Source organism: Glycine max, chromosome 15, assembly GCF_000004515.6.
Source record: "Glycine max cultivar Williams 82 chromosome 15, Glycine_max_v4.0, whole genome shotgun sequence".
Classification (NCBI taxonomy): domain Eukaryota; kingdom Viridiplantae; phylum Streptophyta; class Magnoliopsida; order Fabales; family Fabaceae; genus Glycine; species Glycine max.
The window spans coordinates 307,728-334,451 of record NC_038251.2 but is presented as its reverse complement, the minus strand read 5'-3'; the positions used below and the strand labels follow the sequence as shown (position 1 = coordinate 334,451).

Genomic DNA, 26,724 nt, shown 5'->3' with positions numbered 1-26,724 from the left:
CCCCCCCCCCCCTCTAAACCAACTATCCGATTCTTTATAGGGTAAATACCTATTGTAATTCTTCAACTTTTTTGTTATATCTTTAATTAGTTCTTTTGGTTAATATGACCATTATTTGTACTGTTTTGCGATTGTCTTATTATTGTAAAAGCATAGTAGAAATCATTAATTTAAATAAGATTTTTGGACAACCTGATTTTGATACCAAGATGGTTGCATGGTTGTGACTTTCTGATTGTCTATTTATAAATTTGTTGAAAATGCATGGTTTGCAAATTTGATATGGTTAGATGGATATCTTTGAATGACGCAGGAAGAAATGGTGGAGCCAGCGGTGAGTGGAGCTAAGAATGTGATCATAGCTGCTGCAGAGGCTAAAGTTAGACGTGTGGTGTTCACCTCATCCATTGGTGCCGTCTATATGGACCCCAGTAGGAGCATCGATTTGGTGGTTGACGAGTCCTGTTGGAGTGATTTGGAATATTGCAAGAACACCAAGGTTCCATTTGAGTATATAAGAATTTCTATTTTTTTTAACAAATATATAGTTTGAGTAACTCATTATAAGTGTTTGGTATTGATTGCTGCAGAATTGGTATTGCTATGGGAAGGCTGTGGCTGAACAAGCAGCATGGGACACAGCAAAAGAGAATGGGGTGGACTTGGTTGTAGTGAACCCAGTTTTGGTTCTTGGACCATTACTGCAGCCCACAATCAATGCTAGTACAATTCACATCCTCAAGTACCTCACTGGCTCTGCTAAGACCTATGCAAATGCCACACAGGCTTATGTGCATGTTAGGGATGTGGCATTGGCCCACATACTTGTTTATGAGAAGCCTTCTGCCTCTGGTAGATACCTATGTGCCGAAAGCTCCCTCCACCGTGGAGAATTAGTTGAAATTCTCGCCAAGTATTTCCCGGAGTACCCAGTTCCCACCAAGTAAGTCTTTTTTGTTCTTGTATTGTACTGTATTATGAGCAATTATTGGGGGTGGACCACGACATCAGCACGGGGTTATAATATTTTGTCAGAGATTGTGACAATCCGCATAGGACATGATTATTGCCAATTATCTATGATTTTAATTTCTTTTACTAGTACATTGAATTTGTTAATTCTATTCTTATTTCGGCACATCATGACCAGAGTGTGTAGGAATTTTTCTTTTATTTTCTCTTTAAATGGATTGTGTGTTATTTCGTAATCTATATAGATAGACCAGCCAGTGATGTTATGTACAACCTACAGCTTTTATATTTTGGCATTCCTGTCACACGAGAGTGTTGGAAAATGATAATATTTATTTACTTGTCTGCCCCCAAAACTGCGGATTGGGTCTGTATGACTATGATCGCAGGCTCTCGCAGGGCCAATTAGGTAAAAAGTAAAATCCCATGCCAATGCCACACCTTTCTACCAAATTTGTAGCTATTGGAAAATCTGGCTCTTCTTTTTTAATATTTTAATGAAGAGTGAATGGCAATTTTGGTTATTAAAAAATGTTACAATTTTGTTATCATTTTTATCGAACTTCAAAATCCAATGATATGTGTTAACACCAAGAATGCCCAGGTGGTCTCATCCTTTGAGGTTATTTTCTTCTGGTAAGTGATAAAACAATTGATGAAAGCTTACATTTTCTTGATTTGAAATGTATAGTAAAGTAAAAATATGAGAATATTAAACATCATTTTGGAGAAGGAGTAGGTATACCAACTTTGACTTGTTTATGTGGTCGTCCACTTATACATGCCTAAAACAATTTCAATGATTTTATTTATAAAAAACCAGTGGAGCTTACGAGTCCTCACCAACCCCAATGTCCTTGTCACTTGTCAGAGTGTAACCCCTGATAGATCTCATCTTTAATCTCTTACCTACCTCTTCCCTTTACATTTACATATGGCCTGCTAAATAATTATATATTAATAGAATTTATCGAAGAATGGCTAACGTAAACTGCTTAATTTGGTGATTTGTATAGTGACATAAATATTTCAACATGTGCAGGTGTTCAGATGAAAAGAATCCGAGAGCAAAACCCTACACTTTTTCAAATCAAAAGCTGAAAGATTTGGGATTGGAATTCACTCCAGTGAGTCAGTGTCTATATGAAACAGTGAAGAGCCTGCAGGAGAAAGGCCACCTTCCAGTTCCTGCAAAGCAGCAGGAAGAAGATTCAACTACCGTGAAATCCTAAATGAGCAGCTAGTTGTCCACTAAGGCAAGAAGCTGCAGCTTGTGGCAATCTGTGCTCATCTTATATATTATAATAGAGAATCCTACATTAGAAGACTGCTGTATTTGGATTTTGTTAAAAAGACATCAACTAAATTGTTGCCGTGTATGAACTTATAATATTAATGAAATTTATTCCCCTCGTTGAGTTGAATTATTCTGTTCCTCAAGCTCTTCTATCTCTCTTAAAAGAAATTGTATTCTTTAATATTTGTTAAATAACATTATGCCATGCAATGCCCAGATGAGGGAGAAGAGTAGTTGCTAGAACAAAATTTAACCACCAAAAACTCGAAAGAAAGACTCAAAGAAAGTAGACGGTTTAGGTTAATAATTAATGATGGAATATCATAAATTAGCTGACATTTCAACATGAGTGACCTTTACTCAAATCAATTGTTGACCAATATAAAAGATAGAGATTATTCAATTTCAGATTTGGGGGTGATGTTGAGTCTGTTGACTGCTTTGATGTGAGAGTAATGTTCAACTGAGATTTGCTGACTCAAGCTTCAGTAAATGCCGGCATCGAGTTCTAGTGCAAGAACCCAAGCAAACAGATTTCCACCCCTAACCATATCAAAAAAATTTACTCATTTCACCTCACTAAATATATTTCTTATATAGTATGTAACATTTTTTTTTATCAGTGTATAGCATTTTTATTTAAATAAAATTACTATTATTCTAGTGAATGAATTTTCAGGAAATTAAAGACTATCAACATGACGATGATACCCATAAACCAATATAAATATAAGTTGAATTAAGAAAAATAAAAAAATATAAACAAAACTTCAATCAATAAAATACAAATAATTTATAAATAGAATTACATTTTATTTAATATACATATTTAAAAATATATTATATGTATATATCGTATTGTGTCGTACCCAATATTTGTAGCTGCACTCACATGACATAGGTTCCCATTTTTATTTTTTTTCTTTCCGATGGAGGGTGGGGGCTATAAAAAAGTGATATCCTTAATTCATGATCACTTACATGCTTTAATCTTCATTACCTAACACACCCCCTTTATTTTATTTTAGTTTTATCTGGCCATCCCCGGTTCATGTTTGGAGTACATTGTGGGAGACGGGAGACGGTGTGTTTCACGAAGTCCACAAAACGATGGTCCTTTTCTTCTTAGAAGTTTGGCCTGAATGTGGAGAAAGGATAGAAGCTCCTTCCACTAGTTTCGAACCACATGGAATAGGCATCACATTATAAATCAAAAGCTCTTAGATATTCCAATCAAGTGATACCAGAAGTCAAGCTGATACTAGTTACCGATTCTAGAAATCAACAGAATGATATTTATTTATCTATTTACCTATCTTGCTATTCTACCCTATTTGTCAGTCAACATCTGCAGGAGCAGGAGTACTTCTTTGAGGCAATTGCATGCTTACTATGTCTTCTCTTGGAAGAGAATAGATTGAACCATTGCCTAGTTCATTTGTCATTTGTTGATTTTCTGGTGCTGTTAGAGCCAAAAGGTGTGTAGCCTCTTTGTTTTTGCGAAGTACTAGATATGTTGTACCAGCCAAATACATTGCCATGCCTGAAAATCCTAGTATCCCAAGAAACACCTTAGCCACAATTTTTAAGTGACTATGAAGCAGCAGCTTGATGAAGCCAGTTATTAAGTAGTATATATTAATGGCCATGAGGAGGGTACCGATTATCCAAGTAACAGCCGAAATCTGCAATTAAGAATGTAAGGTAATTATTATGTCAAACAAGATGCAGAACAACCGTCCTTTTTTTTTTCTTTCTGTAATATAAGTAACTTTGGTGCATGAAGTGCCTAGAATTATGGCCAATGGAAGTGCACGGAAAATAAAAAAAAATAAAAACTTAGGTAAGGGTTGGTTTGAGTGTTTTCTGTTTTCATTTTCAAGGAAAACAGAAAATAAGAGTGAAAATACATTTGCTTAAAATTTATAAAACATTTTCTTTGAAAATATTTTTAAAAAGAGGCTCAACTGAATACAACAAATCAACGTTTTCAACCTTTTCTTAAGGAGTGAAGATGTGATAGTACAGTAGAGTACTTTCTTCTGGATACATATTTTCTAAATCTTGAAAATTTGAAAATGAAAACAGAAAATAAACATTCAAACCAAACATCACTTAAAAGGGAGCGTTTACTTGTGCTTTTATTTCTTGTTTTCTTTTTTTATTTTCACTTTTTAATCTGTCAACTTGTTTTCAATTTGTTTCCTATTTTCAAATCACAAGAAATAAAAACAACTCTTTTCCCCCTCTATTACCTGTACCATTTTTTAAAAACAGACCAGGTCTATTGTGAAGATACATAACAATTAAGGTAATTGGGCATGGATATGGGTACATCCTAATTTTGGGACCTGGATGTACCCATATCCATGCAATATAGGGAACCAGATTCGATGCATTCACACAGTCATGGCTCAGTACCATTGGATAAAGATCGGACAGTTCAAATTTTAGATGCATATTTTAAATTTGATTTGAGATAAAATATGATCGTTTGATCTTCATCTGATGATTGCAATTAGCTGACTGTGTGGGTGTGTTAAATTCCGAACTGCAGGGAATCCAGGTTCTCAATATAGACACATCTTTTTATGTTTACAGTTCTAACAGCACCTCTCTACTGATTTTTGTCAAATATGTAATCAATTTACTATTTGGTTGCAATGCACAACTACAAATTTCATGTTACCAAAAAAATTTACCATGGTAGAGTTGACATGTGTCCCCATCTTGGTTTTGCTGCTTGTAAACTTGAGGAGTGGAACCAAAGCAAAAGGAAGCTCAAATGATAAGATCATCTGATGAATAGACAAAGAAGGGCTTCAGCACATGGTATGGCAGAGAGGAGCCAGAGACCAACTCTGTTGTAAACAAAAAATTATGCATACCATACACAAACAACAGGAATTATAAAATAAATCCATGCAGGCATTTTTTTCATACAGAATAAGTGGTGCATATGTAACTGTATATAACCATGAGTTGCGCTGCTTATTCTCTTTCCAACTCAGCTGAAACTAACAGTGCAGTTATGCATAGAAGTGACAACAATGCAATCAAGTTAAAATTATATGAGAAACATCCATGATATTCTAGCATAACAATGTAAAACAAAATATTGACTTTTTTTTTATTACTCAAAATATTGACTTTAACACAAGCATATTCCCAGGTGACAAAATTAGAGAAAATTTGAAGGCAAAGATTTCTTACAGATGCAATTATTATGAGCTTCCCAGCCCCAGCAGAGCCACCAATGACTGCAACAATCAAACTAGGAACTATGGCTAAGCAACGAGTTAACATATTCCGAATCCATGGCTCCAGTCGTAAATCCAGAAATCCCTGAAAGAAGAAAGAATTCATGGGGAATACAAAATCTAGAAACAGAAAAAGATTACTCATTCTTCAAAATAACCATTATGTAAGTGAACCACCGCAGAATTAAGATCATTTTTAACCCCAAAGCCCATTAGGGACGCATGTTACTACAATTAAAACTCTTAAAATATATGACAGGTTTATTGAACATAAAATACCAAAAACAATGGTAGATGGCTGCATCCATACTTTAATACGAGGAACTAATGAATTGTGATTGATGTTCCTTACTTTTTTTTTAATAGAGAACTCAAATTATAAAAGGATATGTATATAAAACTATTACTAGGAGTGACTGTTATTGTTATTTGCCAAAATCAACAGTGGTTCTTTCTAGTGAAGATGTAAACATAATGTATTATTTTTTTATGCAGAAAAATATGTAAAAAAAAATCCATCAAACAAACTACCTGCATGACATACTGTCCTGCGTAGGTTCCTGTAATAGTAGAACTTTGACCCGATGCAAGCAAAGCAATTCCAAATAGTTTTGAGCTCCATTTCCCCAAGACATTCTGAGTATGTTATATGTCAGATATATCAGCTATGATTTTATGAGCACCTTACCAACAACAAATGTATATGAAGCTTAAGGATTGGGGTAAATTGTGAAAGAATCAGCAACTAAACTTAGCACTACTACAATATACCCAAGGTAAGAAAGACATCTCCGGTTTTCACATACTCTGAGTAGGAAGGAGGCTTTGTTCAGATCCAAATCCTGACAGCTCAGTTGATCTTCAGCATTCAAATTTGAAGAATTGCAAACAGTGCCACTTACAGAAATAACGCAGATGTTTATGAGGAAGGCCACCATGAGAGCAAAAGCACTTTCTATCATGTAAAACCTGCAAGCCTCCTGTCAAAGAAAATTGTTAAATGAGACATAAGATACTGCTTTATCATAATTCACACACTTATAGCTAGGTTTTAACTTGGACCATTTTGCCTGAACGTTTACAAGGTTTAAAACTTAACAGGACCTTCCAGGAATAATTCAAATTCCAATAAGCTTTACTGTTTTAGAATATTCTGATCAGTATTAATAAAGAAATAAATTTGGAGATGGATAAAGAAGAGAATGGCTTTCACATTTATGATCAAATTACTATGTGCAGACTTGTGCAACACTAAGAGAAGGTGAGCCATTGGCAGACAAAGATTAACCCCAGGAAGATGATCAGAAGACATAAACCTTAACAGTTTATCAACCAACTGAGATATTCACAAATGCATGAACCAGATAAGGACATTAATATCTAAACAGTAACATGGCAAAACACACTGAAAGAAGTAAAATAGGGTAATAAGGGACAGAAAGTTAAGAAGAGAAACACTATTGTAGATAAATTTACTACATCTTGAACAACAACCACATTGATGAAGAAACTGGTAGAAAAGGAAGTATCCAAAGGCAAACAACATTAAGACATTATGTGAATCACAGATAAATCTTGAAAGGGAAAAAATTAAGCATGCATGCAAAAAGTTAAATACTTACCCTAATTCCCAGAACTGATCGTGGTATTTTCCTAGAGAGCACCAGTGCTGAGTGCAAGAAGAGATTGTGCCTGAGGCAAATCCATAGAGAAGCATGGCATGAAAATACATTTTAAAAGAAAACAAAAATTAAATGGCTGAAGAAGACATGAAGAACCCACGGCATAACCATAGCTCCAAGAAGAGAAATTGCAAGACCAGTAGCACCACTCCCTTTTAGTCCTGGCACAAAAAGACCCTTCAGAACTTCTTTAGCATCAGGCTTTGCATATCCAAGCTCAACCATAAAACATGCAGCAATTGTAAATACTAGAAATGCAATCAAGAATTCAAGTTTCCTAACCTGTCCAAAAACAATACAAAAAAGGTTCATAATGTTTTTATATAGATAGTACCAAATATAACATTCAATGACAACCATATAGTTTTTTAATGATATAAATGAAATATGGTAAACTACCCCATATTGCTGTAATGCTAAGAGGATCAATGTGCTGAGTCCTGTCAGAAGAACACCAATCCAAACAGGTATGTTGAAGAGCATGTTCAATGCAAAGGCTGTCCCAATTACTGCATGTGTACAATAAAAAATTTCAAGATTAAGATAAATAGAAGTTAAAGAGAATGCAGAAAAAAGAAATGGAAAGTTATGGTTTGTTTTAAAAACTAGATAATTTGCCCATTTGACTTTCACTGTTGTCCTCTAGTAGGATTTCTAGAAGCCCTGGCCAGCATTTTCTTTTTGAGTGTAATTCTGTACTATTTGTAGCTCAAATGAGTGAAGGAAACAAAAGGAAGGCGAAATTTCATCACTTCCTTAAACTATAAAACTTAACTGATCTTGATTTTGTGAGTTAGTTAACAATGAACTTATTGAATATTTGAATCTATTCACAGTCTTGGTTATTAGATATTTTAAAGACTAAGCATACAAATAAATCCAAAAAAAAAGCCATATATTATTTACATGTATAAATAAAATAATTTGAAATAATTCAAAATGCATAATTCACCTCAATACCTTCAGGAATGTCACAAGCCACTATGGCAATTTCAGCAATAATCCAAAGTATGAAGTTGGGCACCCGGGGATATTCAGATCTACAGTGCTCTGCTAAGTGTTTTCCTGCAAGCAGCAAAATAAATTGAAGGAATCCAGAACAAAAAATTAAATTTACCACTCACGTAATAAAATTTATTCGGTAAAAAAAAATTTGATTGTCAAATCAAGTACCAGTGACCACCCCAAGATTGGCTGCCATTGATTGAATTACAAGAGCAGCACATGATGCCAACAATATGATCCAAAGTAACTGGAAAAAAAGAAAAAAAAAAACAAAGGTTAAAAAGAGATGAAGGAAGGATTGAGTATCATAAGAATATGTCATGGCACCTCATATTTATATTGTGCCCCAGACTGAAGATCCGTCTCGACTGCCAATTATCATTAGAATACCATAAGTATACCATGTCAGAAATAGATTTCCTTTCATTACAGAAGAAAATCATGAATAGTGTGTTCTTACAGTTTCCTGGATCTATATATGCAATGGAAACAAGAAACCCAGGCCCCATGTATGCAAATAAATTTTTCCAGCTTCTCCTCTGCAAAATAGAAGCATAAATAAATGGTGGTTATCAAGTAAACAATACTCATCATCAGAGGAAGTATATGTATTACTGCAGTGTACTCTACAATCGAAGGTCTTAGGTTGCTCCATTAATTTAACACTTTAAATTAAACAAAATGTTAAAAAATATTGCTTAAAATCATCCCCAAGGACTGATGTCAACAAAATTGCAAGAAATATGGCAGATGAAAAATTAAAAGAAGAGAGTCAATGGTTATAATCAATAATCCTAATATTCTTTTCATTTCATAAAGTCCCAAATGAAAAATGATGTTGTCCCAAGGCAGGTGGTTGGATGGGGGTGTTCTTCAATTCATATCAGCACTCGTGTCTTTTGTTTTCCATTTCATCCATGAGCCAATTCAATTTAATTGGAGGTTTGCGAACACACAAAGTAAATGCCACATAAGCTGACTACAAATCAGCTATTAGCACAGAGTCATGTACTGGTAATAGATTTCTCTACCCAAAGAAAATAATAGGTTTTTATCACCAGTTGGAAACTGTAACACACATTCTACCATACACTCTAGCCGGTTCACTTGGGTGTTCAATAGCCAATGCTACTTTAACTCATACGTGACATGAGAATACAACAAACAAACACACCTGGAATATTCCTAAGTCAATTCAAACACCTGTTTACAAACTGAAAATTTCCGTCCCTTGTTATCTATTTCTACTTTCCACGACTTATTCCAATTTCAGTCACGGCATCTTGATTTAACACACAAACAAAGAAGAACTGATCCGCTATAATTAATCTTTAATCTTAAACACAGGTGGCAAGTTAAAGCAATGTTCGTCTCATCATTTTTACCATAGGAAAGCTAACCAAAAACTAAAATAGACAATTAAAATAATAAAAAAAAAGGGATTCAATGAGAGCCCAAACTCACATCAGGCACAACAATTTGATTAGTATCGGAGTTCTCAATGAGTGGCGCATTGGAAAAGCTTCGGTTGCCAGTGCTGGAAATGAATTGTGGCTGCCCGGAACCAGAACCTGTGAAAGCCATGTTATCTTTTCTGCACACAAAAAACGAAGGCAAATAATTCAGCAAAGCAAAATCACACAAATGGGATCCAATCCAATAAAAACGAAGGAATTAGTCTCGCGGTCCTTCGGTATGAGTGAGACGTTGTGAAACAACCAACCCAGTTATAGATTCGTGTGAAAAAATAATCTTTCTGAAGAATAATTAATTGAGACGAAGAAGGTGGGAGAACTGATCTATTTAGCTGCATGAGTGCAACGGAAGAAAAAGAAAAAGAAAGATTTAACATTTTCAATGAAAGAAGAGAAGAGAAGAGAGATTGCATACCAATGAGGAGTAGAAACGAATGCTGCCCAGCCCAGTACGATAAACCGCTCCTTCACTTGTCTTGTTCGGTTCGGAACTGAGCTAACTTCAACTTTTGACTATGTATGTCCCTTTATTTGTACTACCATATCATATCATGTTCTTTCTCTTCTTACACTAGCGGCCCCATCTAGGATCTCTGTTACTCTTTTCTTTTTTTAATCAAAACTGGGTATTTTCGTAAAATAATAATACCAAAATGGATGTTTTTCAAAACTCTTTAATTGTCACGGAGATATAAATTGCGTCCAAGCTTTGTCTTTTTTATAGGAGGCGTCAAACTAGCATTTGATACTATTTCAGGTGTCCTATCAGTGAAGGATAGGGCAGATGAAGATTTACTTTCTCGTTTACAAGAAAGGTGACATCATATCTATATTTATTCTTGTTTTTTAGTTTGTAAAAGAGACATCACCCTTATTTTCTTGTTTGCAAAGGAGGAGGTGTCACCTAGCCTATATTTACCCATATGTCCTCATTTTCAAATGTTTTCTTCTTGCATGATACTATATTTCTTTTCTACAAAGTAAAAATAGTGGCAACATATATTTTTCACTATATAAAGTAAACAAATGACAACAAATATATGTATAAAAAAATGAAAACAAATATTTTCTACTATATTTTTTCTATAAGTATATTTTCTCATACAAAGTAAAAAAATGATAACAGATTTTATGATGAATGCATTGATGATTGCTTAAGTGTGGTTTTCGATAAAATAAAAAAAAACTTGTTGCCATTTTTTACTTTGCAGAAAAAGAAAAAAATATATATATAGTAGAAAATATTTGTAGACATTTTTTACTTTATAGAAATGATATAGTTGTAGAAAAAAAATATAGTAGAAAAATATTTATTGTCATTTTTTTTACTTTGTAGAAAAAAATATAGTATCATGCATTTTAGAAATATTTGGAAAGGAGAATGCATGGGTAAAGGGAAAAAGGGTGACGTCTCCTTTACAAACAAAAAAGCAAGGATACCTCTTTTGCAAACGAAAAAGGTAAAGGGCGAAGATAGTCAAAGTGATGCCTCCTTTGCAAATAAGAAAGCAAGTGCTTCCTTCGTTGATAAAACACCTAAATTAGTGTCAAATGTTATGCAAAAAGACAAAGTTTAAACGCGAGAGTGCATTTCCTACCTTCTACATGACAAAAATCACATCTAGCATGTAAATAATTTTGAAAAACATCTATTTTGGTATATTATTTTACAAAAATGCCCAATTTGCTTAAAAAGACATGTTACTCCCTATATCCCAAGGTAAGTGTAATCAAACCAACAAAATTTAATAAATAGATAAAAAATAATAATAATTTTATTATTAATATTACATTAAAAAACTAAAATGATACTTATTAAAAATATTAGTGAAAAAAGTAACTAATATTATATCAAAAATTTAAAATAATACTTATTTTAAGATGATTTTTTTAAAATATAACACTTATTTTAAAAAATATATATTAATTATGTTTGTGATTCCTCTATAGTTAAAGTGAAATAATAATAGTTAATCGTCAATAATTCAAAGGGACATTTGTTATAAGGACAAGTATATATAATAATAGTACTAGAATCTATAATTTATTATAATCTTAACAGTTAAGTTTTTTAATTATTTATTATTGTTATTATTATTTTGAATAAAATTAACTATTATTATTATGCTTTATTATCTAAAGTGAACTTACTACTCTTATTTTAGCCTTTTAAAAAAATTACTCTTACTTTAGAAAACGTAATTATATTATTATATTATTATATTATGAATTTTAGCATTAAAGAAGTTTAAATGTGATGTGCAGTCAGTCTAAAAAAATTACATTATCAATAAATAAAAGAATAATTGCTCATTTTTTATTAAAAAAGTAATTAATGCAAAAACAATTTGAATGGAGGCATATAAGAAGAAAAAGATCAATTTTGAAAAAGAGTCATGTACATAAGGATAGAGATAATATTATCTTATAGTAAAACAAAGGAGAATGAATGTGAGGGAGATGAAGAGAGCGAAGGCCTGAAAAAACTTATATTTTTCATGTTTATATATGTATATAGGTAATTAATTCTAAAAAAATAAGAAAAAAAAGAAGATTAATTCTAAAATCAAGAAAAGTGATCGTAATTATGTCTAAAATTTATATTAGAAATATTTTGGTGATTTTGGAGTTGATCTAAAATAGAGAAGGAGGGGAGGAGGAATGTAGACCGTGGAAAGTGTGGTGAGGAAAAGGCATGTAAGACAAAAAGTTGAAAGTTAAAGGGACTGCTCCACCATAACTCGTTCAATGGCCCCTATTCTTGCTACGGAACTACAGATTCTTCTTTTCCACGGCTCTGGGCTAAAGACTGATCCATTCCAACAACATTCTTTCTTTTGAACCCCTAAATCAAATATCTGCACCAGAGCCTGGAACATGTTCACCTTTCTCATCAAAATCTACAGTGCAGCCCAAAAACAAAAGTGCGTCTGCCACAAGAGTTTTAGATTAGAATTCCACCAAAAAATAGAATATCTTTTATTCTTTTAAGATATTTGGTGTGAGAATTTTAAAAAATAAGCAGTGAATTACAATTTAAATGTGTATAAATTCACTATTTTTTGTAATTTCTTGCTGTTATATTTTGCAATTTCTTTGTATTAAATACAATTTTTTGTGTGAAAATTTTCGTTACGCTTAATTGGAGAGTTGTTCTATTGACATTGCTTAACACGTTAGTTTTAGACATTATTAAATACAATTTAAATAAATGATTTTTTTTTTTAAATCCAAAGAAGATGATGATGAAATCCTTTTTTTTTAATCTTCGGTCATTAGAAATTAAAAAAAAAAGTGGAAAAACCAGCAATAACAGCTATAAATTTCAAGTGTCTTGCATGAACAGGGTTGAAATTAGAAAACAACAAAGGTGGATTAAAATTTGAAATTTTTACTAATATGATCTAATAAGCTGGTAAAACAAACTAACAAAATAGTCGTGAACTTGGAGATAAGCCTGTATTTATTAATTTTTTCAATATTAACACGCCAAAAGACGTTCATAATAAATATTCAAAAAAGGTTGAGACAAAAAACGATCCAACCATTGTCAATAGAGCAAAAAGGGAGAATCGAATAGTAAAGTCCAAGAGAAATTTGAGGGCATCGAATATTAAGATAGGACTGAATACAATATATTCCCTAATTCCATTGTTTCTATCTAGTACACTAGTCCTTAGAGTCTTGGGCCTATGGGATTCTGCATGACAACAAACTCAGCTTTATTAGTTCGAGGGTTTGTCAGTAAGTGCGTCTGAGTTTAACAACAAATCAATATTAAAGTCCTTAGTGCCTATATGGAAAAATGATTTAACCATGAGAAGGAAAAAAAGGAGAAATCTGCCTTTTCCTTAAAACTTGAAAGAAAAACATTTTAAAATTGAGCGAGTTATAAATATATCTTTGTTTCTGTTATTTCCACTATTTACCTGCTAAATTTCATTTGACACATAAACATAATATTGGATTTTGATAACCATTAACCAACCTGTGAAGCAATTCTCAGATCTCCCTACTCAACACGAGGTGAGAGATTAGGGTTATGGACTTATGATTGAGCTTCCAGCGTTCAATCTTTTTTGTACAATATATATTTCTGGGCTATATAAAGGGGGAATTTGATACGGGTTTAGAGTATTAACATATGTGTGTACATGAGTTGTGAATATTTAATAATCCGTTTGTTTAAGTTTATTTTTTTTAAAAAAATGTTTCTTTAAATAAAATAACAATTTTTTTATATGTCTGTCTAAATTTTGTTTTTCTTAAAAAAAGATACTTTTCTTCTTTTTTAAAGAAATGAATTATATCTACTTAAAAAAGCGTTTTTTTTTTAATTTAAACAAATTGGCCCAATGTTACATGACAACATAATTACTTGAAAAGTTATATATTTTTTTAAAAAAATTCACATAAGTTTTGTGTTTTAATTAGTTTTATTGTTTATGCATGTGTCTGTGTTTTTTTATCAGCGAATAATATATTTATATAACTAATAAAGTGAGAGTCGATGCAAGAAATATCAATCCCAGCAGGTATAAAACTGTGTAAAAGTGGTTATTAAGTATTAATTACATAAATCCTAAATACTTAATAAGCAGTATTGTAACAGCCCCATCCCCCACAAACGTTTTCAAGACACCACCCCAACCAAAAAGCCAATCTGTATACACCAATACCACAGACGTGGTATACTCAAAAAGCCAGAGACCCAACTGTTACCAAATCAAAGTATTTACATCCATACTGTGTGTCTAGGTAGAAGATATAAAGCGAAATATCAAAAAGTGGGGGTCATGATATCTTAGGAATAGAATCCAATAAAACACCACTTTTATAAATAAAAATCTATGGTACCAAAGTTTTGACTATTTTATTTTTATTTATTTTCAATATGAATTATAAAGTAATATTTATTGTAGAGTGGCAGTTCATAATTAAGAAAAACATTCATTTAAAAATAGAAAATTAGTCACCAATGATCAAATCGGTAAACATAAATTCATATTCATCAAGGTATAGATCTTCACAGGTAAGAATCACCAGTTAATTTACATTAACTCAAATCAACTTAAATAATTTAAATTGAATAATTTTTGTATTTGGATGAGTCCTAAATCAAACTAATCAAACCCATTAATTTATATTAAATTATTATTAGTAGTATATGTAATATATAATATATAAGAAATTGGTTTAAATCTATTGTAACAAAACTAATTGAAAAATATTTATTTTGCTTTTTAATTTGTTTCAAACTATTTTAGTTTTTCTTGATTACTAATTTGATTATTTGAGAATATTAGATTTTTCAAACTATGATATAATAATTTTAGTTTTTGGATTTTTAGTTTGTAGGCTTTGTGGGTGTGGTAATTGTTTATTATATTTTAATTTTTAAATCATGTTTAACATAATATTATAATATTATGTGATAGTGATGACAAAATAACAACAATATGATTCTCTTATTATCTTTTCTTTCACTATTTGATTATACTTAATAATTACAAATAATGCATTACAATATTTCATTTAATACAAATTTTAACTTATAAAAATATTATTTTAAAAAAGAACATATAAAATTAAATATTTTAATCCATTAACTTAACTTAATTCAAATTATTTACAAATGGGTTGATTTTTTTTTTTAAAAAATTGACCCAAATCAACTTATTTAAATTTGATTGAATTGTATCTTAAATTTAATCAAATTAAACTTAAACCGACCTGCATATATCTTGTTACTTTAAGGAAGTCGGTTTGATTCCTATATTGTTATTGTTGATGGTAATGGTAGGTAATCTTTAACTGTTCACAAATTCCACCCACCATTTTCAAACTGGTTCCCTCCTCTAACAACATGTAATATCTGCTCTGCCCACTCTCACTCAACATTATTATTATTACTACTATATGTGAGGTCGCATTTAGAGTATTATCAAACATGACAAGGACTCCCTTTTTCTACAACATTTGATTTTGACCTAATATTATTAATTAGTTGAATTTTTTTTATTAGCATCTTATTAAACTGTTTAAAAAATTATTATCACAGTCATTACTTAGGAAATTTGATTCTTTTATTTATATTACAGCATATTATTTAAATAGTACTGTAAAAAATTATAAATTATACTGGAAACTTTTTGTTTCTTGTATAACCCCGTGTTTTAAAATAACCATATATTTTCTTTATTTGAAACTAGTTTCTCAAACTTAAATTTGGGAAGTCTGTAAAATATTATAAAATGAAGCAAAAACCATAGGTATTTTGATAAAACTTCCTAATTTTTTTTTAAAAATTAAATATTTTATTTACGTTTAATAAAAAAAATTTGCAATCAATTGATATTAAAAATAAGTGGAAATAGTGACTATCGGTAAAGAATTTTACTATAAATTAATGAAAGTTATATGTCATTTTTTTCCCTAATATATAGCTGACAAATTTAGGTATCATTTTAATTATCTTGAGTATGATTTTTTTTTATAAAAAAATCAATAGTATCCTCTATAAAAAGTAATCTTGTTTGAACATGATAAAATCATTATATACAACTAACGACGTGATTAAAACATTAAAAAAATATCACATAAAGATTAAATCATAAGGTTTTTAGGTATAATGATAAAAACGTTAAGTTTAGACGAATATAGGAGCCAAATAAATAATTAAATTGTCAACCTGATTACCACAACATGCCAATAATGCACACAGGTAAAATCCACATGGCTATATTACTAAAATATTAACTGCAATAGATTGCGACAAGCAATAGAGGCTAAGCAGTTGAAAAAAAAAAAAAAAAAGCGATAGGATTTAGTTCGTTTAAGGTCTATAATTTAAAGTTAGTAGAAATAAAGACTAAAGTGCAAAGAATAAAGATGTCAGAGTCTAACTGATTTGGTTGTATTATATTTGTGAACTATTATAAATATCTTGATATTTGGATTTAATATTTATAAATAAAAAGTTGTTAAATAATTAAAATAGCATTTAATGCATTAAATAAAAGAAGCAATAGATTTATATTTTTTTTTCCACAATGAAGCAATGGTTATTATGAAGAATACTTTAATTATATAACAAACTGAAAATGAAACATTTTTAATGGCCAAACAATGGTCCGTTTTACATGGATTTTGATTTCTTTAATTATCAAAGCAGAGAAGCAGGCTGACGGCCGACCACAGTGATTGAAAGGACTTGTCGTATATTAGCTTGGGAAGTAAGAAAGAAAAATTATAATATATTTTTTCTCAAATTAAAAAGAAAATAGAAAGATAAAATTATTTTTAAAAACAAAAAATTATACTTTTTCCTCCATTCATTTTCTCTCTATCTTATAAAACATAGGGATAGACTAAACATGCTCTTCTTCTTTTTTTAAAAAAAAACATGCTGTGGAAAAATAAAATATAAAAATATATCATTTTTGCATAATTGAAATATTATAGTATCCTAATAAATATTAAAAACAAATATAAACTTTAAAAATATATACAATTAATTCAAATAAATTAATATAAATAAATAGTATTTGAGAAAAAATAATATGACAAATTAAAAGCAAATAAGTTAAAGTTTTAAAAAAGCATTTTTTTAATAAAATAAGCACTTTTATACTTTTTTGTGATTAATAAAAATATTAAAATATTAATTAAAAGAATAGGGCGTTGAGTTAATGAATGATCAATTTTATTTTATTAGTTGCAGGTTTGCTTCAGCATCACGTGCAACTTAATTCACGTCCGGTAGAAGCAGGCTGCTTGCAGCTTCTGCTTATTCTACCCTATTAGACGTGAATTTTCTAACTGATGTGATTTATGGAGGCGGTTCCAAACATACTTTTAGTAGAATTTTTCTCTAGATTTATTAAAAAATCGACCCCTTCTTTTTATAAATGTGTGAATCTGGTCTTGTTCATGATAATATTATATAATTAAATAATAATTGAAATTTATTTACATTGCGAGAATTTTTAAATTAATATCATTTTTAAACGAATTGCACCGTTTTAAAGAAAATCATGGATAGCAACAAAAATTAATATGAATGAATTCATATCTAATAAAAATAAGTTGGATATTTGTAATCCTTACAAAAACATTGTTAACAAGTCATTTATATATACTAAAGTCTTATTAATTACTTGAGACTGAATTCAGTTAAACTTTTATATATAAAAAACATGGAACATTGTCGACTAAAACACATATGCCACCCGTTAGTACTAGTACTAGATATTGTTTGCTGTTGGAAGTACATCTTCAACTTAAATGCCAAGTTGCCAACGGAAGCAAAATATCTCCTCAAGCCTTCTCGTCTACCACTCTATGTTATGTACTTATGAGTTCCAATTTCTTACTCAAGTCTTAAACACCAGCATGAACCTTGTGTTTTGTTCTTATATCTACTCTAATATGAACAACCTACCGATCGATTATTGATTCTCAACTAGAAATCCCCTGTCAATAGATTAATGATTTACGTTAATTTGTCCACTAAACATGCCAATAGACTTCCTCTCTAGAAGCATTTTATTCTAGTATAGACACCATTAATTACTCTCATGCATTTTTATTTATGCATCAAAATCTCTGCATGCAGCCACCATTACTAGACATTTCAAGTCGACCTCATAATTTGTTCACATGCACACAAAGCTAAATAATTGTTGTTTAGTCTTTAGCTTACACATTTTAAAGTTAAATGGATTTATGTTTAGTCTTTAGCTTACATACGATTGTAATTTATTCAATTATTATTGCTCTCTGTACTATGAAATCTATATTTATTTTGTCTACTCTTCTCGTTGGGTTAAATTTTCTATCCATACGGGTGGCCATTCATTGGCTTTCAAATTTGATTCAGTGGTCTCTTCTTATCGTTCTTTCTCATCAGCCACACTATTTTTTGAAGACAAACAAATTAAGACAGCCAAGGAAAAAGGAGAAAAAAAAAAACTCGTGCCCACCAAAGAGGGAAAATAATGTTAAATAATTTGTTTTTTTGGGTCGTGGAGAATACTCATATTTAATACCCAGATAAACTCGGTTCTGCAGGAGCTTTCTTCAACAATTGACGCATCCAAGTGGGCAAGCAATAGTGATCACAAATAATTTGAAAGGACTTGGCAAACCCACATACATATTTGGGGCAAGGAATAGCCTGCTCACTGACTAATTTGTCCTTTTATTTATTTCTTCCATTTTTAATTTTTTTTTCCCAATGACTTTATTTGTATCGAGCATCGCAGCATAAGGATACATCATAAATTAATGTGTATTTAGGTTTGATAGAAACATCAGAATATGACTTTTGTTCGATCCACATGTTAAATATATAGTTAATGATGGAAAACATATGTAATAAATTTTAACAAGTTATGATTATATTAGTAGTTTATAAATAATATAAGTCGGTGAATGAGCAGAATTAGCCTGCAATCCATAACAAAGTGATTTAATAAATGTTGTGGTAAGTGGAATTCGGACTTTACTTAAAATGATAAAGGATTATGAATTATTGATAATTATGATTAGGAGGTGAAGAAGGAGGAGTCATATCTATCACATGCGTATGACTGGGAGGGCAACTTGACAAAATGAGATTTAACAGGATTCGAAAGTGTTGGATAAGTCCTCCCGATTGAGAACCTGAATTGAGTATGATCCGAGTCAGCTTCTGCGGCTACCTTCACAACTCATGATGACTCAGGAGACCCCACATGATTATTATTGCATTAAAGGGGAAATAAGACTCCCTGCACTCACAAATAAGGGGGAATACGCCCTCACCTATCTTAGGGGCTTATTTAGTTTGATGCTCAAGAATTGATTTTGAATTTATGATGAATTTTAAATAGGTTAAATTATAAATTTAGTTATTTTATTTGTTTTAAAATTTGACTTTGTTTCTCTTATAATTTAATTCATAAATTTAATCTCATAATCTTTTACAATCACATTATTTTATTCCTTAACTCCAAATAATTCCTTAACTCCAAAATTGGAGGTTTACAGTTTTTGTCAAGTTTCAAGATTGGAATAACGGGATTGCAAAAAATTAGAGGATTAAATTCATAAATTAAATTATAGAAAGATCAAAATCAAATTTTGAAATAAGTAGGGGACCAAATTTCTAATTTATCCTTTTAAATATATTTTCACAAGTTTGATTTCACGCTAAAATAGAATTTATAATTAATTTTAGATTTAGGATTGATTATGGGTTGAAGCAATTTTGAGTAGATTCTACTTTAGATCTAAAATTTTGTATTGAATTTTACACATAATTTGATTTTATAACAAAATATATAAACATAAACCATATCCCTTCAAAATAAATTTTAACTAAAATCAATTTTGTCAACAATCATTCAAACACACAAAGTTTTAAGTCATCTAAAAAGTTTTTTAGGTCTAACAAATTGACTTATTTAAATAAATGTAAATTAAAATAATTGTAGTATTATTATATTAAAATTATTATAATGTATCAAAACGATATATTTATTTATCTTTTAAAATATTACAAATGTTGACCTACATAAAAAACCAAACATATAAATTTATTGAATGATAAATTTATGTTTTAATTAAAGGATTTATTATAGAATAGGATTTTTAACTAAATATCTTGAAGGAGATAAACTTGTATTATATTAACATGTTAGATTTGACTCTTATAAAATTTAGTTAGTCTATTCTTTTTTATCATGTTTTGAGTAATAATAATTTTAATTTTTATATATCATAGTTTATTTTACACAAATATTTTTAAATAATTTATGAATCTATTATTTGATATAAAAAAATTAAACTCATATAATAACTCTAATATAAAATAAATCTTTAAATAAATTAATAAATCAAATCAAACCTAAAAATAAAATAATAGATAAAATTGAATCCTTATACTTTTAACACATATTATACCTATCTAATCAAAGTTTTATTCCACCTTACCTATTCTCACACTAATCACGAAATCAATTTTGAATGTAAGGATCCATTCCAGCATGCACTTTATTGACTCTAGACTGGCCATCAGTACAGGCTACTCCCCACGGCACGCACGCTCCTTAATTCTACATCAGCTAAAAGAGCGATAAGCTGGCAAAAAAGTAACTCATGATTCACCAGTACGCTACCACGGACGACAGAAAAATATACATGTGAAATGATATTTCAATATTTTATTATTTTATCAATATTTGTATTTTTTCTTTCTTTTTTTTTTTTTATAAAAAAACATAATACATAAATCATTTTTCTATTTTAAATAACATTTTATTTTTTTTCTTATCATATTATAAATCTTATTAAATTTATTTTTTTATATTTATTTTTTTCTTTTCCCATGATGCCTAATAATAATATTATGAATTTTATTAAATATTTTTTCTTATCAAAGATATCACTTATCATATTTATATTTTTTTTCTTTTTTAATATTTCCTAATAGGTTTAGGATAACATTTAAGATCCTAATAATATTTATTCAAAACAGATAGTAGCAAGCAATTGCGCTGAAGAAGGATGAATCGTGAACTAATCTAGAAGAAGGACTTCATTTTTCCTATTCTATTCTTATTTTCATACAAAAATTTTCTTTTTTTTTTACTTTTTCAATTATAAATATAAAAAAATTTGAATTATTGAGAAGAGACTAAAATTGAATATAATTTTAAAATTCATTTTTTAAATTAGAAAAATATTTAAGTTAATCATAAAATATATTTAATTTTATTTTAAAATTTTGTCTTTTTATTATAAAAGACTATGCATTTTCACTATTATTTATAAGTATTAAGACACGATGTTTCTATTATCCAAACAATACTTGGTATCATAGTATATGATTAATCTCCTCATTTGTCTTTAAATGGACAATCGTGTCTTAATTAGAAAATTAAAATGGATACATCAAAATTATAATGATTCTTTTCTTTTTTTAAATGAAAAATGTTTTAAAATGAAATAGAACTTTTTGAAGTAATTTCTTGCATATTCATAATTTTATTTTATGTCTATTTCTTTTAAATCATTTTTTATTTTTATTTTCATCTTTAAATTAAATTTTAATATTTTTATAATTGAAAATTAATTTATATCCAAATTTTAATCATGGTTGTTAAACTCTCGATTTAAATCGTAAAATCTTACAATTTTACAATTCTACTGAGGGTTGGCGAGTTAAATCGAAAGTAGAATCAAAATCGGAGTAGACTCGTCCGATTTTGCATAGACTCAGACAAGTTTAGATAGACTCGCAAGTCTGCTCCGAGTCCACGAGTTTATGAAAATCTGAAACGACATCATACAACAACCCTCGAAAATGACTCTCGCGACTCTCTCTACTCACTCACTCTACCCTGTTCAAGCAACTAACCCCCCAAAATGACTCTCACTGAGCTACTCGCGTCGTGGTGGTTGTTGTCATCGCTGTCGTGCTGGACTGCTGAGCTAATCACGTCATGGTGGTCCTCGTTATTGTTTGAAACTTGAAAGCCCTCATTTCCTGACCTAGCTCCAAGCTTTGCTCCATGACGCTAAGGAGTTTTCTTTCTCAAAGCTTCTTTGTTAATTCACCTTTGTTAATTGAAAGTTTGAACCGATGTTTATTAAGGGAGTATCTGTTAATTGAAATTCTGGCAAGGCTATTGTTAGCTTGATTGTAGTGTTGAGTGTTGGGTTCTGTTGCTAAATTAAGGGAGTATCTGTTAATTGAAATCTTCGTTAATTGAAAGTTTGAAATGATGCTTAGTGTTGAATTCTGGTAACGCTAAGGTGGTCCCCCGAATATGGACAAATTATCTATTAATTGAAATTTTGGCTTCATCAAGGGTTGGTAGTGGGTTTTGTTGCTGTCTTTTGGGTAGTCTGGTGTTACCTTTTGACGAGTTTACTTCGATTCTACAAAGTCGAGTTTATGAAATTTCCACAATTCTACGTAGAATCGCGAGTTTAACCATGATTTTAATTATTCATTATAAAATCAAAATATAATTTATTAATTTAAATATATGTTTAATTATTATGAATTACTAATATCGTTTTATATTAAATAAAAACATTTAAGTTATTAAAAATAAGTGAAGAAAAATAGAAATGGTAATAATTGTAAAAAATACAGCAACATAGCAAATGAGCAAAAGAACATAAAAAATATAGCAACATAAATGTTTTTGAATACCTAGAGAGCTATTTTATACTAGAAACCTAAGGCAATCAATATATTGCTGTACAGATAAATATTTTTGAATAACCAGAGAGGCTTGGACTTATAATCCCACCAAATTACCAATCTCTTTTGAATAGTAATTGGCTTGGACTTGTAATACCAATTTAGCAATCTCTTTTGCCGTTTTGCAGGAACAATCTGAAATACCAGATCGAGTAGTCTAGCATAGAACAAATTCTGACATCATACAGATTAACGGGATGTCCTCTGTCTTAACTCTTAATCTTAAAAAGAAATACAACAGAAAGTCATAAGCTTAAGAGGAGGAAATAATAAGAACTAAGAAGGGTCAATCAAGATGATTCTTAATTCTTATTATGTTCAATCAACATCCCAAACTCCAGATATTTATTACATGCTGCAATAATCTAAATTGAATTGAATAGTTACTGGTGGCAATTAGCGTCCCCTTGCCAACTCCACACAATATCCCTGAGCGAAGGTCTGACTTGGTCCTCACAGAAATTAAGGTATTCAAGCGTGTCTCCGGCGGACTTGGAGAACTCGACCACCGCGACCTCCGGCGCCACCTCGAATACCTCCACCGTCATGGCCAGCTTCCCCTTCCTCCCTTCCGTCGCCCCCTGCATCCTCACCATGAACTCCTTCTTCCCCGTCACCCTAAAGTTCAGCTTCTTGGCCACCCCCTCCAGCTTCGCCATCACCGCCGAAGCCGAAAACTTGGAAATGAACATTGACGGCGACCGCTTCCTCGTCTCAAACAAATTCCTCAGATCGAACCCATGCGACAAGGACGAGATTATCTCAAAAGCGTTGTAAGACGGACGAGCAGGCTTAGCCCCCGTCAACTCCCCATCCTCGTTGTTGCTGCTGCTATTACCATCATCACTACCAGGACTAGGAACATCATCCCCGCTGAAATCAATGTTATCTTCAAGCGCAGACTCCTTCATGGAAAACGCAATGGGCCTCAAGAAGCCAATTTGAAACCAAGGGTCCTTCATGATGTCTGGAATGGAATACCTCTTTTGCGGGTCCACAACGAGTAAATTGGAGATCAAGTTTTTGGCCGCAGGGGAAATCCATTCGGGGAATGCATAATCGGCTTTGAAAGACTTGCTGTAAATTCTCATCACATTTTCACCTTGAAAGGGCAAATAGCCAGAAAGAAGAGCAAAGAGGATGACCCCGCAGGACCATATATCAGCCTTCGACCCATCGTAGCCCTTCTTCTTGAGAACCTCCGGCGCCACGTAGGCCGGCGTGCCGCACGGCGTGAGGAGCATCCCGTCGGATCTGCGCTGGTCCGGTAGCGCCGACAGGCCAAAGTCGGAGACTTTAAGGTCTTCGTTCTCGTCGAGGAGCAGATTCTCCGGCTTGAGATCGCGGTGGGTGACGCCGCGGCTGTGGCAGAAATCGACGGCGCTGATGAGTTGCTGAAAGTACTTTCTGGCGACATCTTCCTTCATCTTCCCTTTTGCTACCTTGGCGAAGAGTTCCCCTCCCTTGACGTATTCGACAACCATGAAGATTTTGGCTTTGTTGGCCATGACCTCTTTTAATTCGACGATGTGGGGGTGACGCACCAGGCGCATGACGGAGACCTCGCGTTTGATCTGCTTCACGAGCCTCTCTTTCTGGAGCCTTTCCTTTTTTATGACTTTGATGGCCACGCTCTCGTTTGTGCTGAGGTTTCTGCCGTGGTACACCTTGGCGAAGTTGCCCTGTCCCAGCAATTTTCCAATCTCGTACTTGTTGAAGAGGATGTTCCGGGTGCTGACGGTGCCCGTGGGATGGGATCGCCGGTCCATTTGGAGGCTGGGGTGTGGTGAATGAAGATAGCGATGTGGGTGAGATGAACGAGGGATTTGGTTTCAATAGTAGGATAGGAATTGGAATTGGTGGAGGTGGGAGAGACCCAGATCGAAGGGCTTAAACCTTTTAATGATGAAGAGGGTGTCGAAAGGACACACCACGTTCTGGAGAAAGCATTTGGAGGGGTTGAAAATCTTCATGGTTGCATGCAGCAGAGGAGAGGGGTAGGAGATGCGGAACAAGGCCAAAAATAGGGTGCCAGAGAATGAAGAAATGGGTATGAGGAGAGGAGAGAGGGTTCAAGTTGGAGGAAGCAAAAGCAAAAGCAGCGCTTAAGGCGTGAGGGGAACGCGGTTTTATTATGGGATAAGAAACAAGGGCACCAGAAAATATCTGGAAATACCTAAATTAAGATTAATGATTCGAGGTGAATGACGTGGATCTGAGTCCAATACAGCTAGCTAGCTCAACACCCTTATCCAATCACAATCAGACACGTGCCATACCAGACCTAAGTCAATTTTCAAAGCCTGCCCTTGTTTGCACCAATCCATTGGATTTGCAAAACACAACACAGATCTATCCTTCCACACGCTCACGTTCTCATCTTTCATTTTTTTTCTCCTTAAACAATCTTGTATTCATCTCTTATTAGTTCTTTCAATTTAAAATCATTGTTATTGAAACCAAAGTTTAATACTTTTAAATTACAAATTTGAATTTGTTTACATTTATTTCACACCCACTAGACAACTTCTAGCCATCTCTAATTAATTCATTAATATATATATCATTGTTACCCACAGTTTAGTATTTTTAACTTCTAACATATTTAAATAATTCACATATACTTGACAGCCATTAACAACAAATCATTTTTTTTCTTGAGCAACCAAACAATTTATCAACAGTATATCTAGTTTTGTAATTTTAATTAAAAGAAAAAATTTAGTTACAAAATAAATTCAATTTTAAAGATGTTTCGATATGGCCTAGGACTATCCTAGTTACAATCTAACACCCTTTGGGTCACAACTTAGGATCCCTGAGCCACGACCTAGTACCCTCTTGACATGGTATTCAGATTAATCGAATGTTTATGCTCTCTTTCTATTGCTCTTAATTGTCATCTTCTTGGGTCGTATCTAAGTTTTTATAGGGGTACTAATTGAATGCTTGAGTGTTTCAAAAGTCAAAAGATTCTTATATTGAAATTTTTAAACCCAGAGGATTCAAGTATTCAATTAGGTCGACAGCCTATGACTCCCTTGGCATGACCTAGTATCCCTCCAACCTCGACCTAGAATTATCTAATGTTAATATTATATTAAAATTGTTATGTAATCTTATATTACACAAAATAGTGAGCAAATAACTCTATGTAACAAAATATGTTATTTTTAATGAAATTGTGGATTTTTTTCCATGAAATATATATTTCATAAGATAATAGAACAAATGATTTGTATCCGTGGAACCTGGATACCTCGAACCATTATCATAATAACCCAAAAATCCTCTCACAAAATTTAATATATTTTTTCAATCATTAGTGCCTTTCTCATTTTATTTTTTTGAAAATTAAGTGAATGGTTTGTAAAGGAAACATGACTTGAAATAATTTACTTTAAATGTGTTTTTATTACCCAAAATTTTGATAAGACTAATTATATTTCTTTGTCTTTATTAAGATTTTAAGATAATATTAGATTAATATGTGATTAGTAGTATTTTTCTAAGGATGTCGAAAGAGAATAATATTTAATATGGAAATCACATGAAAACGTAAAAAAAATAAATGAATAATATAAATTTTCATTTGTTAATAAAAAAAATTATACTTTTAAGTAGTGCAATGAGGAGTTAGCATTTGCCTTTTTTTTTTTTTAACATATAGGACATCGAATTGAATTAAGGCAATCTAAAGTATAACCCAGATTTATTTTTAAAATACACTAAAGTCTAATTTCTCAGTAAATCAAAACTTTTGAAAAGTAATTTC

At 31.5% G+C, this 26,724-nt stretch overlaps 3 protein-coding genes across 3 annotated transcripts in view; 1 reads left to right on the top strand and 2 right to left on the bottom strand.

Annotated features, from left to right (window-relative positions):
- Nucleotides 1-2,399, top strand: part of LOC100789070 (bifunctional dihydroflavonol 4-reductase/flavanone 4-reductase-like) — a 5,359-nt gene extending 2,960 nt beyond the window's left edge. Inside the window, exons 3-5 of the mRNA NM_001253129.3 lie at nt 314-499; nt 591-943; nt 2,015-2,399. Of these exons, the coding sequence (NP_001240058.1) occupies nt 314-499; nt 591-943; nt 2,015-2,204 (729 nt within the window). The 3' untranslated portion in view covers nt 2,205-2,399. The remainder of the gene's footprint in view (nt 1-313; nt 500-590; nt 944-2,014) is intronic.
- Nucleotides 2,400-3,475: 1,076 nt separating this feature from the next.
- NRAMP6B (metal transporter Nramp6b) lies at nt 3,476-10,394 on the bottom strand. The gene is made up of 14 exons (XM_003546866.5): nt 10,107-10,394; nt 9,681-9,810; nt 8,677-8,755; nt 8,544-8,584; nt 8,385-8,463; nt 8,172-8,276; nt 7,611-7,720; nt 7,312-7,493; nt 7,152-7,221; nt 6,336-6,509; nt 6,061-6,165; nt 5,483-5,614; nt 4,972-5,067; nt 3,476-3,954 (listed from the first exon to the last, which is right to left on the bottom strand). The coding sequence occupies exons 2-14, from the start codon at nt 9,798-9,800 to the stop codon at nt 3,607-3,609; spliced, it is 1,641 nt and encodes a 546-aa protein (XP_003546914.1). The 5' UTR covers nt 9,801-9,810; nt 10,107-10,394; the 3' UTR covers nt 3,476-3,606.
- Nucleotides 10,395-23,138: 12,744 nt separating this feature from the next.
- Nucleotides 23,139-25,321, bottom strand: LOC100804244 (CBL-interacting serine/threonine-protein kinase 5). Its single transcript, XM_003547009.5, has one exon. The coding sequence runs from the start codon at nt 24,716-24,718 to the stop codon at nt 23,333-23,335; it is 1,386 nt and encodes a 461-aa protein (XP_003547057.1). The 5' UTR covers nt 24,719-25,321; the 3' UTR covers nt 23,139-23,332.
- Between the last annotated feature and the right edge of the window lie 1,403 nt (nt 25,322-26,724).